Consider the following 14,284-nt stretch of genomic DNA (forward strand, 5'->3'; position numbering starts at 1 on the left):
TCTATCATTAAGCAGAATTGCTGAGGCGCTACTTTAATTAGTAATAAGCCAGAGCGATACTTATATATTTACTTATATATATATATATATATATATATATATATATATATATATATATAAGTAAATATATATAGAAACAATGTTATGTGTAGATTTTAGTTATAGCAGATGTGCTGCGTGTCAGAGCAAATGGTTTTACTAATATCAGCGTGTGTGCACAGACACAGAGTGCAGATAAAAAGTTGTCGAAATGTCGCATGTTCGATGGCAACAATCGCGTATGCGTGTACTGTAGTGGACTGTGTGTTGTGTCAGGCACGTCCGCAACGTACACTGGGCAGAGGCGGCGCAAGGACGACGCAGTCTTCGAGGCCCTGGGTGCCACAGACGAGCTCAACTCTCACATTGGCTACGTCGCGTATCCTAAAGCATACCAGAGGTCAGCGAACAGCTCAAATGGGTGAGGGTCTCTTTAAGCGCCTTTCGTGCAGAAAGGTGCCAAAATGCCTCTGGAGGTTTAGGGGTGTACGCTATAGACTTCAAAAGGCAAAGAAATGTCATCCGCCGGTTTGTAGCATGAAGCCAGAAAGAAAGCCCAAGTGGGCCTCTCCGCAAGTTGCCTTTCGCTATTTACAATTCCACTCATGTCCTTGGCATCTTTCATATAATCTGTGCAATGTTTAGCAGATTTGCATCTACAGAGTTGGCAATACGATTGATACACATGTTGTGCATGTTGAATGTTCAGCTAAGTTAAAAGTGGACAACCAGCTGTGTCATCCAATTTTCTTCTTCTAAAGATTTGTCAGTGTCAAACCATATGTAATGGGACATAAGCAGGGACATAGAGACAAACCTATTCAGAATAGTGCTTGCCTGATCTGATTGGTTCCGCATGGTGAGGAGGGTTTCCAGACAACTGCCATTAGGAGGACACAGGAGGAAAGGCGACACACCAGCGATGTGTCTTCTTTCATCTTGTGTTGTCGTCAGTGAAGTTGGCTAGCAACCTATATTCACCCCAGCCATGCAGGTTCTTGATGGCCATGCTGGCGATGCTGCTGATTACAAAGTTTGCAGCAATTTGTTTACAAGAGCATTCCCAATATGCAATACGGCTGCTTGGCCTAGTTGGAAATGGTTCATCTTTTTTAAGAAGCGCGAAAATGACACGGGGACGAAGCATAGACGCACATAGGTCCCAATATCATTCACATGTGACTTTCCTCTGGTTAAATATGTGTTCTCACACCTTCACTGTATCATCAATACACAAGAACTGCACTGCGGGATCTGTACATAAACTTGAGCGATGCATAGGAGGCTGTAGAAGGTTACAGGGTGTGCAGTTTGGGGAATTTAAATATTTCCTCCTTATCTGATTTGCCTCATTCTTCTACAGTTGCAGTGAAGCAGGCAGTACTAGAAGCAGCAGCATGTTTGTGCTACTTCGCCTGCCGTACTTGCTTTCTTTCTGGCGTCGCATCTCAATTCATGGTGCTCGACGGTAACTGCAGGTTCAGTGCTTGCTCCAAGACCTCCAGGCTTCTATCGCAACGCCGTTGTCATCAGCATCGGAGGGGCAGAGAGGTAGGCTTCTGCGTGTTTCTAGAGTATCGCATTTGAGAAACGTTGGGCACTTGAAAGGAAACTCTCTCACTGCCTATTTTCGTTCTGTCGTGTACGCGTAGTTTGGAAACAAGCAGATCGACTGATTGAAAAATTGCCGTGTACTGCTGCTTTTTGGCATAGCAATTCGAACCAACCACATTGGTCTGTAAGCATCAATTATTACCAGGGTGTGAATCCAAATGAGGTAGAAGTTCAGGGGAAGATGAAACTTGAAGCGATGAAAAATCCTTGGAACACGGGGTGTCATTGGAGCCAGCGTTTCAGCTAGTGGACTTGTCTTCTTCAAGGCTGCAGCTTCGAGTTGCACACTCTGTCAAAACGTTGACACCCAGTGTTTTAAGGATTTTTCATCGCTTACCAGGGTGTGGTCACACTCCTACATTGAAAAGTTAGTTTGTTTTCGAAAAACAAAGGCAGTGGCAAAATTTGTCCTACACTATTTCTAAGCTGAAGCTCTTGTTGGGTACCACTAATGTTGTCAGTACTGTAGATGCCCCATTTAGGCAGAGTAAGGCACATTAGCTGCTGTTTGTCACATTAGCAGTGTGGCAGCGCTCTCTCGTTATCCATGCCACACAAGGGTGGCATTGCCTCACCACTGTTTTTCATTCTGAACTCAACAGTGATATCTGCTTGAGGGTGTGTATGCGTGCACATGGAAAACTATAATTTGTGGCACTACAGCTTCAAGAGCAGTTGCATTCTTCCTGATCGAAGTGCTGCTTTACAACGTGCACATGCAGCTTGCTTCAGTTTTTCCGTTTGCAGAAGGGCTGGTAGATGTATGAGTTACAAGGTTAATTAGACGATTCAGTTCAGTAGCATGTTGCTCATCGTGACTCTGATGGTATTTCTATGAAGGAAAAATTCCCCTCTTCGAAAAAGCCAATTTCTAAATAGGTGTTACTTAAGCTCGCCATTGAAACAACCTGTATATATAAATAAGAAAAGTGATTCAGGCTGAAGCACATTATTATTATTTTTTTTTACAACAGTACCAGAACAAGTTTAAGGAGAAAGGTTCCTCGTTATGGTATGGTCTGCATTGAAAGTGCAAATGCAGAGAACTAGGAAGCATGTAGTTTTCTAATTTGATTGACATCATCTTGCTTACTTAAATTAGTAATTCTTATTTAATCTTACAGCCAAAACCGAGTTTCCAGCCGAGCACATTAAGGAGCTGGAACAGTGGATTGATGCACATTCCGAGAACCTGCCACCACTCAAGAATTTCATCCTTCCCGTAAGAAACCTTCGTGTACTTTTCCGATTTCATGTGTGATGTGGTCTACGCGTTAGTTGTAGTAGTAGCCTGTTTCTGAGCAGCCCCATAATGAGTACAATGGAACCTTTTTCATATGTTTATGAAAAAAATTAAAGAAATGCAGGACTATCCGGGAAAACATACAATACAAATTTGCTAAAACATTGTGCAGTTTCACGTTAACGATATCACAAATGTTGGTGCCAGGAAATTGTATAAAATGGGAATGTATTAGTGAGGTTCAACTCTACAAAAATAATGTGTGAAGGCAAGTAAGTGAACTTTTACGTAGTTTGCACATGCAGCAAATGTCTCGCTTTCTGTTATGGTCAGCGAGGCTTGGCATTAAGTCTCGTTTGTTGCCTCCGTGGTAAGTGTCTGCGATCTTATACAGTAAAACCCCGTTAATTCGGACTTCACGGGACCATAGAGAATGTCCGAATTAACCGAGGGTCCGAATTATCGCGAGTACGATCAAAACACTAGAAAAATGTTTCCGCCACCACCAGACTTTTATTTCTTAAAGAAGTCGGTGATCGCGGTTTGCTTCGCGGAGGCAACGTGCAAGGAAATCACAATTTTGCTAAGTTCCTGAAGGTCCGCGCACACTGTGCCGCAAAGCGGCGGTCTAGCTGACGCAGCCAGGTCATCCAAGCCTTTCTATTAAAGCGGGTAGTCGACAGGCAGCTGCTTAATGTTCAAACATCTTGGCTTCGCAGCCTTTCCTATCACCAGCAGCGGCAACTACTCTGTGCCGGTCATGCTCGTAGCCAGAAGAACCGTCACCCGCTCTTTTCTCCATTTCCCGCCGACGCACGGGTCCCCCCTTAAACACGATCGTCTTGTCAGGCGCTGTCTCGTCAGTGTTGAAAATGTTGCACGGCTCGTACGTAGAAAGGAGTGCGGAAAGTCCGGAACGCCAGGCCTGCACAACGCTTCACCGCGCACGTTGCGGAACACCAGGGGTGCTATCGCGGAACGATGCCTTATGCCATATTCTATGCTATTCTTATCATCCACCACTCATGGCTGGCTGATCGCGTTGATACAGTGGCAGTACGGTCCGATATTCTAGGGACCGTAACTGTAGCGTGTGATAACGCGGACGGACCGTCGCCATGTTGCCTGTTGCTGATGACAGTAGCGATGCACTGCCTTTCATTGTGTATGTGCCTCCGAGATGCAAAGCTCGTTTTAAATCTCGGAGGCCATAATCCGATCTCGTTACCTCGTTTAAATCTCGGAGGCCATGATCCGATCTCGAAATTGTTCAGATGCGCCGTCGATTTCGGCTGCGAATCCGAATTATATCCGAACCGCGGCCGTGGCGGTATCCGCTGCTGCTTCCCCGTCTCGACCCGACCTCGGTCGGGAGTTCGAATTAACCGAAGTGCGGTCGAACTCTGTCCGAATTAATGAGAGTTCTCAGCCATAGAACAATGCACATTTTGGACGGGACCAGACGCCGCGTCCGAATTAACCGAAATTCCGAATTAACGGGGGTCGAATTAACGAGATTTTACTGTAACATTCATTCTGTTAGGTTATGCACAGTGGAACCATAGCTCTCTTTCGATCTCGATGTAACAAACCACTGCCAGCGCTCTGGCTATTTCTTATAACTATTGTAGTGACAAATTGCACTCAATATTGTTCTTGAGGTGGTATAATCATTCAAGGAGTGTACATTGAGCTGCTAGTTCGGTGAGGCGTTTGAGAACTAAAGCTGAGGACAAGAAACCAGAGTGGAAGAAGACTGGACGAGTGCAGACAATCTAATAATTCGTTTAGCCAAACTGAATTACTGAGTTCTGTTCGCTGTTCTGTGTGCCACTGCTGAGTAGAATTGTTTAAACTAATGATCGAATCATGTTACTCAGTGTTGAATTCCCTAACACAAGTTTTTCTTGTAACCATTACGTGTTGTTGTGGCTTGTTCCTTTGAATTAATGCCCTTTTTTCACAGACCTTTAGTCTGCTGTGTTTATGTACTACTGTATTAAACGTGTAAATAAGTTGCCATGGTAGTATGCACAGATGCTTCGTGAAGAGCAGCTATCCTTGTCAGAAATGGTCGTGAACGATGTGGCCATGCTACACAACGTGAAGAAAGGCAGTACACAGGATATGCACAAGTTTGCTGGCATTTTATTTCATTATTGGACTGTTTTGATCTATAGGTAAAATAGCATCATTGCCTAAGTGTTCTTTGCAAAAAAGAATATAATTAACGAATAGACAATGACGTTTTTTTTGGAATAACAGAGCACGATGGTACCACACGATGGTCACGATGGTACCACATCAGAATGTAGCCCCTTGCTTCATAGTGTGTCTTATGCATACATGACTATGCAACATGATTACTTTTGAATGGACTGTTAGCACTTTGTGTTGCATTGAACATCAGACAGCGCAGAAACATCAAGCCTTGATCTGTGTAAGGAAGCTTGCTGGTAAATACTAGTCTATGAAAATTTTAGTGTGCTCAAACAAGAATCTTACTATTTACTGTACATGTGTGAGAGCATGAGTAATCGTCTCTTTCAGCATGTGTAGCTGTAATAAGCACAGTCAGTTTGATTGCATAAGAAACAATCTGTACATGTCGTTCTTGCACAGTTCAGCACCTCAAAAATGGCGTAATAACTTGTGACACGCCTTACAGCAAGGGTATTTAATGTCCATCTTTAAGGAATGGGGCTAAGCTTCTTGTCAGGTGTGTAATGTTTCACTTGACTGTACTATACACGTGACCATACTGTACATGGATGATCGTCGTGCCTAGTGAGGCTTTAATCTGGGCTGTCCGCCATAGTGGATCAGCGGTTATGATGCTCGGCTGCTGATTTGAAGGTCGCGGGTTCGATCCCGGCCGCGGCGGTCGCATTTCGGTGGGGGCGAAATGGAAGAGGCCCATGCACTGTGTAATATCAGTGCACGTTGAAGAACACCAGATGGTCGAAATTTCCGAGCCTTCCACTATGGCGTCCCTGATAATCATATCGTGGTTTTGGGATGTAAAACCCCAGATAATAATATATTATTATATTTAGTCTGGAATAACTGAATGGCTGAATGATTTATGTAGCCTAAGGAGAGCAATGTACTGTAGACAGATGAACTGAGTAGTCCTCCCCTCTTCTGTTGTTTCAAGTCGGAAGTCCAGCTGGTGCAGCTCTCCACATAGCCCGCTCAGTCTGCCGGCGTGCTGAAGACGTATTGTACTGCGTTTATTCCTGTGCCAAATGCATCTGATCAAGGTGCATAGGTGTAAAAATTAGTTGAGTTCTTTATGTGCGGTCGCACTGCTGCTTGCTGCAATCACATGTCCTACTATCGTTAGCCTTGTGCTCCCATTGCATAGCATTGTCAAGCTGCCAACTGCATTACATCCTTACGTTTGTGCATGCTAAGGAATATAAGCATTTTGTTCAACGTTATCGGTGATTTCTTTGCACATACAGTCAAACCTGAATCAAAAGTGTCATGAAAGAAAATGGAGTCATATCTGCAGGATGGCTTCAACTAAGCAACAAGTGCAGTTTTGACTTTAGCAGCTAGAAATTTTTTTATTGTGTATATATTGTCTGTTTTTGCTCTGCTCTTACCTTGTTCACACTCCTGTGCTTGCCATTCAATGTGCTGCTACTATTTCACAAACTATAGGTGGTGTTCACTGCACTACATGGTTTTGGGATGTTAAATTCCTTAGTAATTATGTAATAATCATGCATAGCTTAAAGAGGTGGTGTCACCAAATTTATAGGCTATAAAAGTCTGCTGTAAGCTTCCTCTGTGTGCAAGAACACTCAGCACGTTGTGTTGGACATGGTAGACGTATGAAAATATTTAAATTCTCTTGCTAAGTGTACCTAAAGGCTCGTTCTTGCGATCAAAACCCAGCGCTTGCGTGACTGACGCTGATGTCACTGCATAGGAAGCGTAACAAAGGTTTTAGTGATGTCAGACGGCATTAAGGTGACCCGCAATGTGTGGTGTCCCACATCACCACTATGGGGCAAGCCAAGAGAGCATCGGCTGCGAACCTACACGCGTCTTTTTCTCAGCGTGTTGCCGAACTCCGGCAAGCTTGCTGGCATTTTGCAAAGTGCTTCACATCGTCATGCGAACCTGTAAAGGCGACGTTACAGAATGTTTGTTTGTTCGCACACTTCTTTGCGTCAGCATACTGGTTTACCGTAAGCCGTAAACGTGAGAGGCGTATAGTGAAGCCACCTGGTGGCACGCTATGAACCAGGCAAGCACCGAATTGTTGTTGCAGAAACCTAGTGTATTCTACTTCTCTGCTGGGTCAGTTCTTGACAGTGTTGTAGTTCCAATGCATTGCTTTTTTAAACATATTTTTGCTGTGTTCACTCAGTGAAAACAAAGAAACGCCCCTATAATTGTGGTTATACGTAGCGTCACAAGATGTCGATACCGTCTTCTGGTAAACACTATTCCACAAACGCCTCTGCGCATTCCGAAATACGTGTACGCTAATATTTTCCATTAGAGAATTCAGTAAGTCTTCGAGGCATCCGGACGGTTGCTTGTGCGTGCGAGAGCAGATCATGCAGCGCTGCGTGCGTCACAGCTTCGCGGGCCCATGTGCTCAAGTTTCCTACACCTTGATGTCACTGTCCAACTTACCGCCCAGAAACCAAAACCGTGAGTTGTTCACATAAATAAGGTGATAATAAATTAACTAGTGAGAGTATATGACTTTTGGAGCATGTATCATGCTTCCTCAAGCAATGAGAAACGTTTGAAACAAAGAACATGCAAGCCACAAATTTGATGCCACCACCACTTTAATGTCACCCCTTTAATGTGAAAAATAGTGCACAATTTTCATGACAATTTTTTTTTCAGGGTGACTTCACTTTTCTTGGAAAAAGAGGTGGATGAAGTTGTGATGAAATATATAAATAGGTGAGTGCTTGCTTCATGCGTTTTATTCATTTGCGATGAAGTCAGGTTTGAAGAGTCGCCTTACAAATTCCGCTTTGCTGCACGACGTGAAGTGAGAGACAAGGACGCCATAAAAAAAAGACAGCAAGCTTGCATGGTCACCTTCTTCTGACTGGTTTATTCAAAACATTGGGCAGTGCTTGATTACATTGTTAAACAGGAACACAAAAACTTAGATATTACCAAGGTTATGAAAGGATGCTTTTATGTAGTATGTAGTTATCGTGTCATGTAAAATGGGTACAGTTGATTGTTGCAAACTGCTTCTAGTGAACATAACTTTCTGTTCATGTGAGCACATGAGAGCAAAGACCCTCACACAAAGGTCTGTTAGCTCACTGACTTGCATTTTTTGCTGTAATTTTCTTTTTATGTGCCATCATAGCCTATTCGAAGATAGCCAGTAATGATGCAAACTGCAATTTATTACAGCCACATAACCACATAAGATTAGACATCACTAAAACACATAGAAATGTGTAGAATTAGTGTATAAAAAGCGCCCAGTAGTTGCAAAGATGTTTGAGGATGCTTGAGCTTCGTCTCGAGAGTAGAACGCGATAGCATAATCGAGTCCCGTTCACTTTCCCTTCTTAGTTGGTAGCCCAGCGTCGCTTCTTGGTGGACACCTCAACCGTACCGTCAGGAAATGAATGTCTGTACGCGTAGCATTAGCCATTTCAAACTATCATACAATGCCTACTGCAAGCACTGTTGTGAAGTGCCCACTACGCCATAATTATTCCTTTTGCAAATCAGCAAAGTACCCACTACGTGTCCATAAGGCAACGCGCAAACCTACGCAGCTGCTCATTTTGTTGATGGTTTTGCTGCTACTGATGATTGAATATGTCTGAGTGCTTGGTAATGGGTGGGCCTAAATTTAAACCCCTCACTCATTGTGCAGTTCACATGTCTTGATGCTTGACACGATTCTATGCTTCTGCCACGCATTATTACATGCGTTAAGGAGACGCCTTGCACTACATGACATTCATATAGTGTTTTTTTTTCGGAAGCAGTTCCAAGCAACGGCTGGTCTCTGTGGTTGAACACCTGCTTGCCACGCAGAAGGCCTGGGTTCGATTCCCGCTCGAACCGAAGTCTTTTAATTATTTATTTGCATCTATCTCTCATTTTCACTCACAAACAACGCTGATTTTCTGCTCACACCCAACGACACCGAAGCCGACACTGGAATTTCTGTGAAACGAGCTCTTGTGGTAATATAAAGCATGTAAATAGAAAGCAATGCTATCGTGTTAATATAAAGCAATGTGTCCAAGAAGACCATAGGTTTTAAGCATTCCAAGACCTGTCATGACAGTGTGGTTCAGCTGAATTATTTATGTTTACAAACTCCTTTTTTCTTGTTTTCATATACGTGAGTTAAGGTGTTGGCAGATTATTTAAAAACCTATGGCATGGCTTAAAAAGTGGCATATTTGACATATTGAGCTTTCTGATGGGCAGTTTCTTGTACTGTACAAGAAATGAGGCTTTAGTACCATGTGCTGTGGTGAGAGCAATCCAGTTTTTCTTGCAGGTGAGTTGTTTTCACAGAGTCATCCCGCTCCAGCTTGTGTCACCGTAACAAGTGAAGCCACTTTTGTGAATCGAAAGTCATAGGAACTACAGATTTTAACACGATAGCATTAAAGAGCTTGTTTCCTAGAAATTTCAGTGTCTGCATCGGGGTTGGCATTGTTGGTTGTGAGCGAAAAATCAGCATTTTATCTGAGCAACAAATCAAGAAACATGCAAATAAAATAAATTAATAAAAATCTTTCAGTTCGAGTGAGAATCAGAACCCAGCCGTCTGCATGGCAAGCAGGCGTTCTACCTCAGAACCGTGCCAGTATTGCTTCGAAACTGGCTTTCGGAAAAGCAAAACACTATAGGAATGTCATGTAGCGGAAGGAGTCTCCTTAACGCATGTAATAATGCGTGGCAGAAGTGTAGAATCGAGCCAGGCGTCAAAACGTGAACTGCGCAACGAGTGGGTGTTTTAAAGGCCCACTCATTACAAAGCACTCAGACATATTTAATCATCATCAGCAGCAAAACCAGCAACAAAGTGAGCAGCTGTGTAGGTTCGCGTGTTGCCTTACCGACGGGTAGTAGGCCCTTCGCTGATTCGCAAAAGGAAGAATTATGGCGTAGTGGGCATTTCGCAACCGTACTTGCAGTAGGCATTCTAAGGAAATATCGGGTGAATTCACCCACTACTCGGCCAGTCCCCTGCATTGGGTATGAGCCATGTTCAGAGCAAAAAAAAACAGCAACAATAGTTTCAAACAGCCAGTGTTGCCCGCACAGACATTTGTTTTCTTGTGGCGCGGTTGAGGCATCCACCGAGAGCTGAAGCCAGGTTAGCAATTGGGAAGGCCATAGAGTTTCCTACAATACTTACTAGAGGGAACTCTGGTGCTAGTGTCTATGGGAGCTGCAACGCATGGCGCTTCAGCCAGCATGGGAATGATGGGTAGTACACGGATTTGTCTAACTACTTCGTTCTTTCGGCTCCGTTTGGCTCCGCGTCGCCTGCATCCGCTCTGTTGCAAGATGAAGTTCAGCAAAAGTCAGCAGTTCCACTTCACCAATTTAACCTTTTTAGGCTCATCAATTAAAATCTGCTTTCGAAGTTCACAATGATCCATTCTTTTATCCGAAGAAAACCAAACCCAGCAATAAACAAAGCCACAAGTGCATTCGAAGCCCACCAGTACGAAGACTGGGCAAATCCGTGTACTATACCCATCATTCCCATGGTGACTGAACACTCGCAGCGCCAGAGTCCCCTCTAGTTAATTTTAGGAAACTCTATGGAGATGGCAATGCGCTCAGGGCCCGATTACGCTGTCGTGTTTTACTCTTGAAGGCGAAGCTTAAGCGTCCTCAAAGTTTTTTGTGCGACCTGTGAAAAGTCCGTAAAATTCATAGTAAAGGAAACTGTGATCGGAAAATAATCGGATCTTATTGCTCGATTAGATTTATACGTATTTGCCATGCTTGTGCAAATAAACCAGGGCACTTGTTCAGTTCAGCCGCAATAACGCTATCTGAGCACCCTAATGCAGCCACATGTGGCTAAACGTGTCTTATCAATGCCCACTTTCATTAACCCTTCTTTTTCTTAAAGTTGTCTGTTTTGGGGTGCCAGCATATCTTGAATCAGCAGAGTCTTAAAAAAAAAAGGCTTTCACCTGAATGGATGCAACATAATTTTGCAACGTGGGTTGGCCATCAAAAACCTACCATCTGACTGGATTGACCTTAACTTCAAATTATGTAGACTTCTGTTATTGCCATGTAATTCACTTGACTGAAATGACTGAAAGAAAGGAAATTTTAAGGGCTTGTTTTTCTTTGTTAGACACAGTACTGATGACAACTAACAGACAGTAATGCGAGGGAAAGTATAGGGTATGATATTTGTGCTAATTATGATATAAATGTGAAGAAAGGAAAGTAGACGAAAAGGTAATTTGTCGCCGACAGGGACCGAACCTGCAACCTTCAAATAATGTGTCCGATGCTCTACGTCACGCTTTATCAGCATGCAGCACCTTGTCTTGAAAATTGAATGAATGCACCGGAGTGCATACTACTATATTGTGTGGCGAATTTTTTTAGAGATCTTGCCTATTGCTCGTTTTTGACTAATTCTTTTCATGGTGTCATATTGCTCGTGGCCTCTCTATGTTTGCATCGTGCATACACCATGCTGACAAAGGAGCATTGACATGATGTGTGAGACATGTTAACAACTGACACTTCCTTGTTTTGCTACAAGATGAGAGGGGAGTGAGTGTAAAGCTATTGCTTGAGAGTGACGGACATGGACTGTCAGCTAGATAGCTGATGACTATACTGGCATGCATAATGAAGGGGGCTTTGGAATCCATGAGAGACGTCATGGGCTCAATGTACAACTGAATATTATTCAGCTTGTAGACTGTGCATGGGTGTGTTTGTACTGCATTAGTGAAGTGCTAAATTGACCCTTTTAGCTTTGTTTTCACGGAAACAAAAAATTTCCGGCTATTAGTGTCTGGTAGTCATTACCTCAGGTCTCTTGTTTCTTTCGTGCTACCTTGCGTGTGTAAAATGGTTCTTTATAAATTGTATACTCACTGTCCACAGGTTGAGCGACTACCTGTTCGTAGCTGCGCGGGTCTGCTCTCACCACGAAAATGCGGAGGAAACTATTTACAAGTGACACCGTACCAAGGATACTATCCATTCACATTATAGGTCTTTCCATAATTAAATGGTTTTATTACCTTGTACTTCGTATGCGTTGTCTTGCTTCGGCATTTTACGTGTATAACCTATGTACATTCCTTTGACTGCCGCATGATCCGTGCTTAAGTGGGACACTTGAATAGTAATAGAGATAAACAGCTTAAATGAAATAAGTCTGCTTGGCTACTGTGGGTGGTGCCCCTCTTCCCAGTGCCTCACTGGATTTTTAGGCCCACCGGGCATATTTAGGGTCATCAACTGGCTTCCCAAGTCCAGCTTGGAGAGCCACGTCTCCCCACAAACCAGTTGATGAGTCTCTCCTTAATTAGTGGTGAGACAATGTCTGCTGGGCGCTATGTGCACTGATAAGTTATGTGTTCGAGTGTCAATGTAGTCTTGCATCATGGACATTTGAATGAAAGAAGTGGAAGTGATCAAGGGCTTGTTTTTCTTTATTAGACATAACTTAACGAAGCTAACTGACAGTGAAGCCAAGGAAGGTGTAGGCAACACTATTTGTAGTCTTTAGCTGTAGTGTAGTAACTATTATATAAATGTAAAGAAATTAAAGTGGACGAAAAGACAACTTGTCACTGGTATGGACCGAACATGCAACCTTCGGTTAACACGTCACACGCTCTACCGGTTGAGCTACGGCGGTAGAGCTTCGGACGCATTATCCAAAAGCTGTAGATTCCATCCGTACCCACGAAAAGTTGCCTTCTTGTCCACTTTAATTCTGTACATTGTGTGATAATTAGTACCCTACACTGAAAGACTACGAATAGTAATCTTTAAGTGGACCTAAAAACACTTTACTTACCATAGCTACATTGTCTGTTAGTTTCACCATAGATGTTAGTCACTGTGTTTTGGGAAATATTTTGTGACGTCTATGTAAGTGTGGGCGTTTCTTGTATTCGGTGCCAGTACACTTGAATAATAATGGACTCCATATGACCGCAGCCACACTTTCTACCCATTAGACCATGGACCAACCACCCAGTGACTCCGGGCTGGTCAGTAAACAGAGACATCCTGGAAACGATGGGAAGTGTCACAAGAAGGCTAGTTACATAAAAGAAGTACGGTGCAGTATTGTACATATGGCTGAGACTGCATCCTTATTGCAAAGACCTTGAGATAATGCACATGCTAGCAGTTTACGCACTGGCCTGGGCAGCATTGTGTTGTGGTGAAACTTCAATACATAGTTAACACACTTATAATGAATGATCATATGTAAGGGGGGAAAACCTTTAGAGCATTCAAGTGCACTTTCAATTCTCACAATGGACAAACCATGCGAGAGAAAAGAAAAGATAGACGAAAATCCACCTCATTCTTCACTGTCATAATTATTGGTTGCATTATTACAAGTGGCTTGTACGGTTTTGCCGGAACAATTACAGAACTATTTTATCATTTGCATTCGTGCGATATTTTCTCCTAAAATGATAGACTTTCAAAGTGTTCAGCGACGATTACGATATACCCTAATGCGAAATAAGACCGCAGCTCTTCAGGTGTTTTGAATTCGTGATATGAGAACGGCAGGGTCCTCTCGGCAGTGGAGTTCAATGTCTCCGTTCGGTGGCGTAAATTCTAACTATTTACACGTGAGCGTTTGGGCGAGTTCGTAATTCATCGTCAAGAAAGTTTCAACAGCGCGGAAAACACGAACGTCCCTGTTTTTTCCGCACTCTTGAAATTCTAAGTTTCGCTGCACCACAGGATCATAACGAGGGAAAACGCCAACCGAATTACTGATACTCCTCCAGGATGTGGAAGATAGACTCGCTGCGCCCAAATAATGGTCAGAAGACGTAGTGTGCAAAGCGTAATTGGAGTTCGGCTCGCGCTTCCTCCTAGCAAACTAAAAAAAAAAGACATCTGTTCGTATACACGTGAACATTTTTCTTTGCACAAAAAAGCGTCCAAGTTATTGCAGTTTATTGCAAAAAAGACTTGCTGCCCTGTCAGACACCCCTATGTCTTAATTAGGCACACACATGATGAGACGGCTGACAGCATCACAACGGTAGGCTGATAACCGCAGGATCGTGCCAGAGAGCGAGGATGAGTGAAGCACGCCTCCTCTCATTCGACCGCAAGCGCCAAAAATCTCGAATCGACACGCTTAAATAAAGAATAAATAAAAAG

At 43.3% G+C, this 14,284-nt stretch overlaps 1 protein-coding gene across 1 annotated transcript; it reads left to right on the forward strand.

Annotated features, from left to right (window-relative positions):
* Positions 1 to 249: 249 nt before the first annotated feature.
* LOC119391470 (corrinoid adenosyltransferase MMAB-like) lies at positions 250 to 12,161 on the forward strand. The gene is made up of 5 exons (XM_049415494.1): positions 250 to 460; positions 1,518 to 1,590; positions 2,778 to 2,875; positions 7,775 to 7,834; positions 12,020 to 12,161. Exons 1-5 carry the CDS (start codon positions 258 to 260, stop codon positions 12,093 to 12,095), a joined length of 510 nt encoding a protein of 169 aa, XP_049271451.1. The 5' UTR covers positions 250 to 257; the 3' UTR covers positions 12,096 to 12,161.
* Positions 12,162 to 14,284: the final 2,123 nt, after the last annotated feature.

The sequence above is a fragment of the Rhipicephalus sanguineus genome, chromosome 4 (genome assembly GCF_013339695.2).
Source record: "Rhipicephalus sanguineus isolate Rsan-2018 chromosome 4, BIME_Rsan_1.4, whole genome shotgun sequence".
Classification (NCBI taxonomy): domain Eukaryota; kingdom Metazoa; phylum Arthropoda; class Arachnida; order Ixodida; family Ixodidae; genus Rhipicephalus; species Rhipicephalus sanguineus.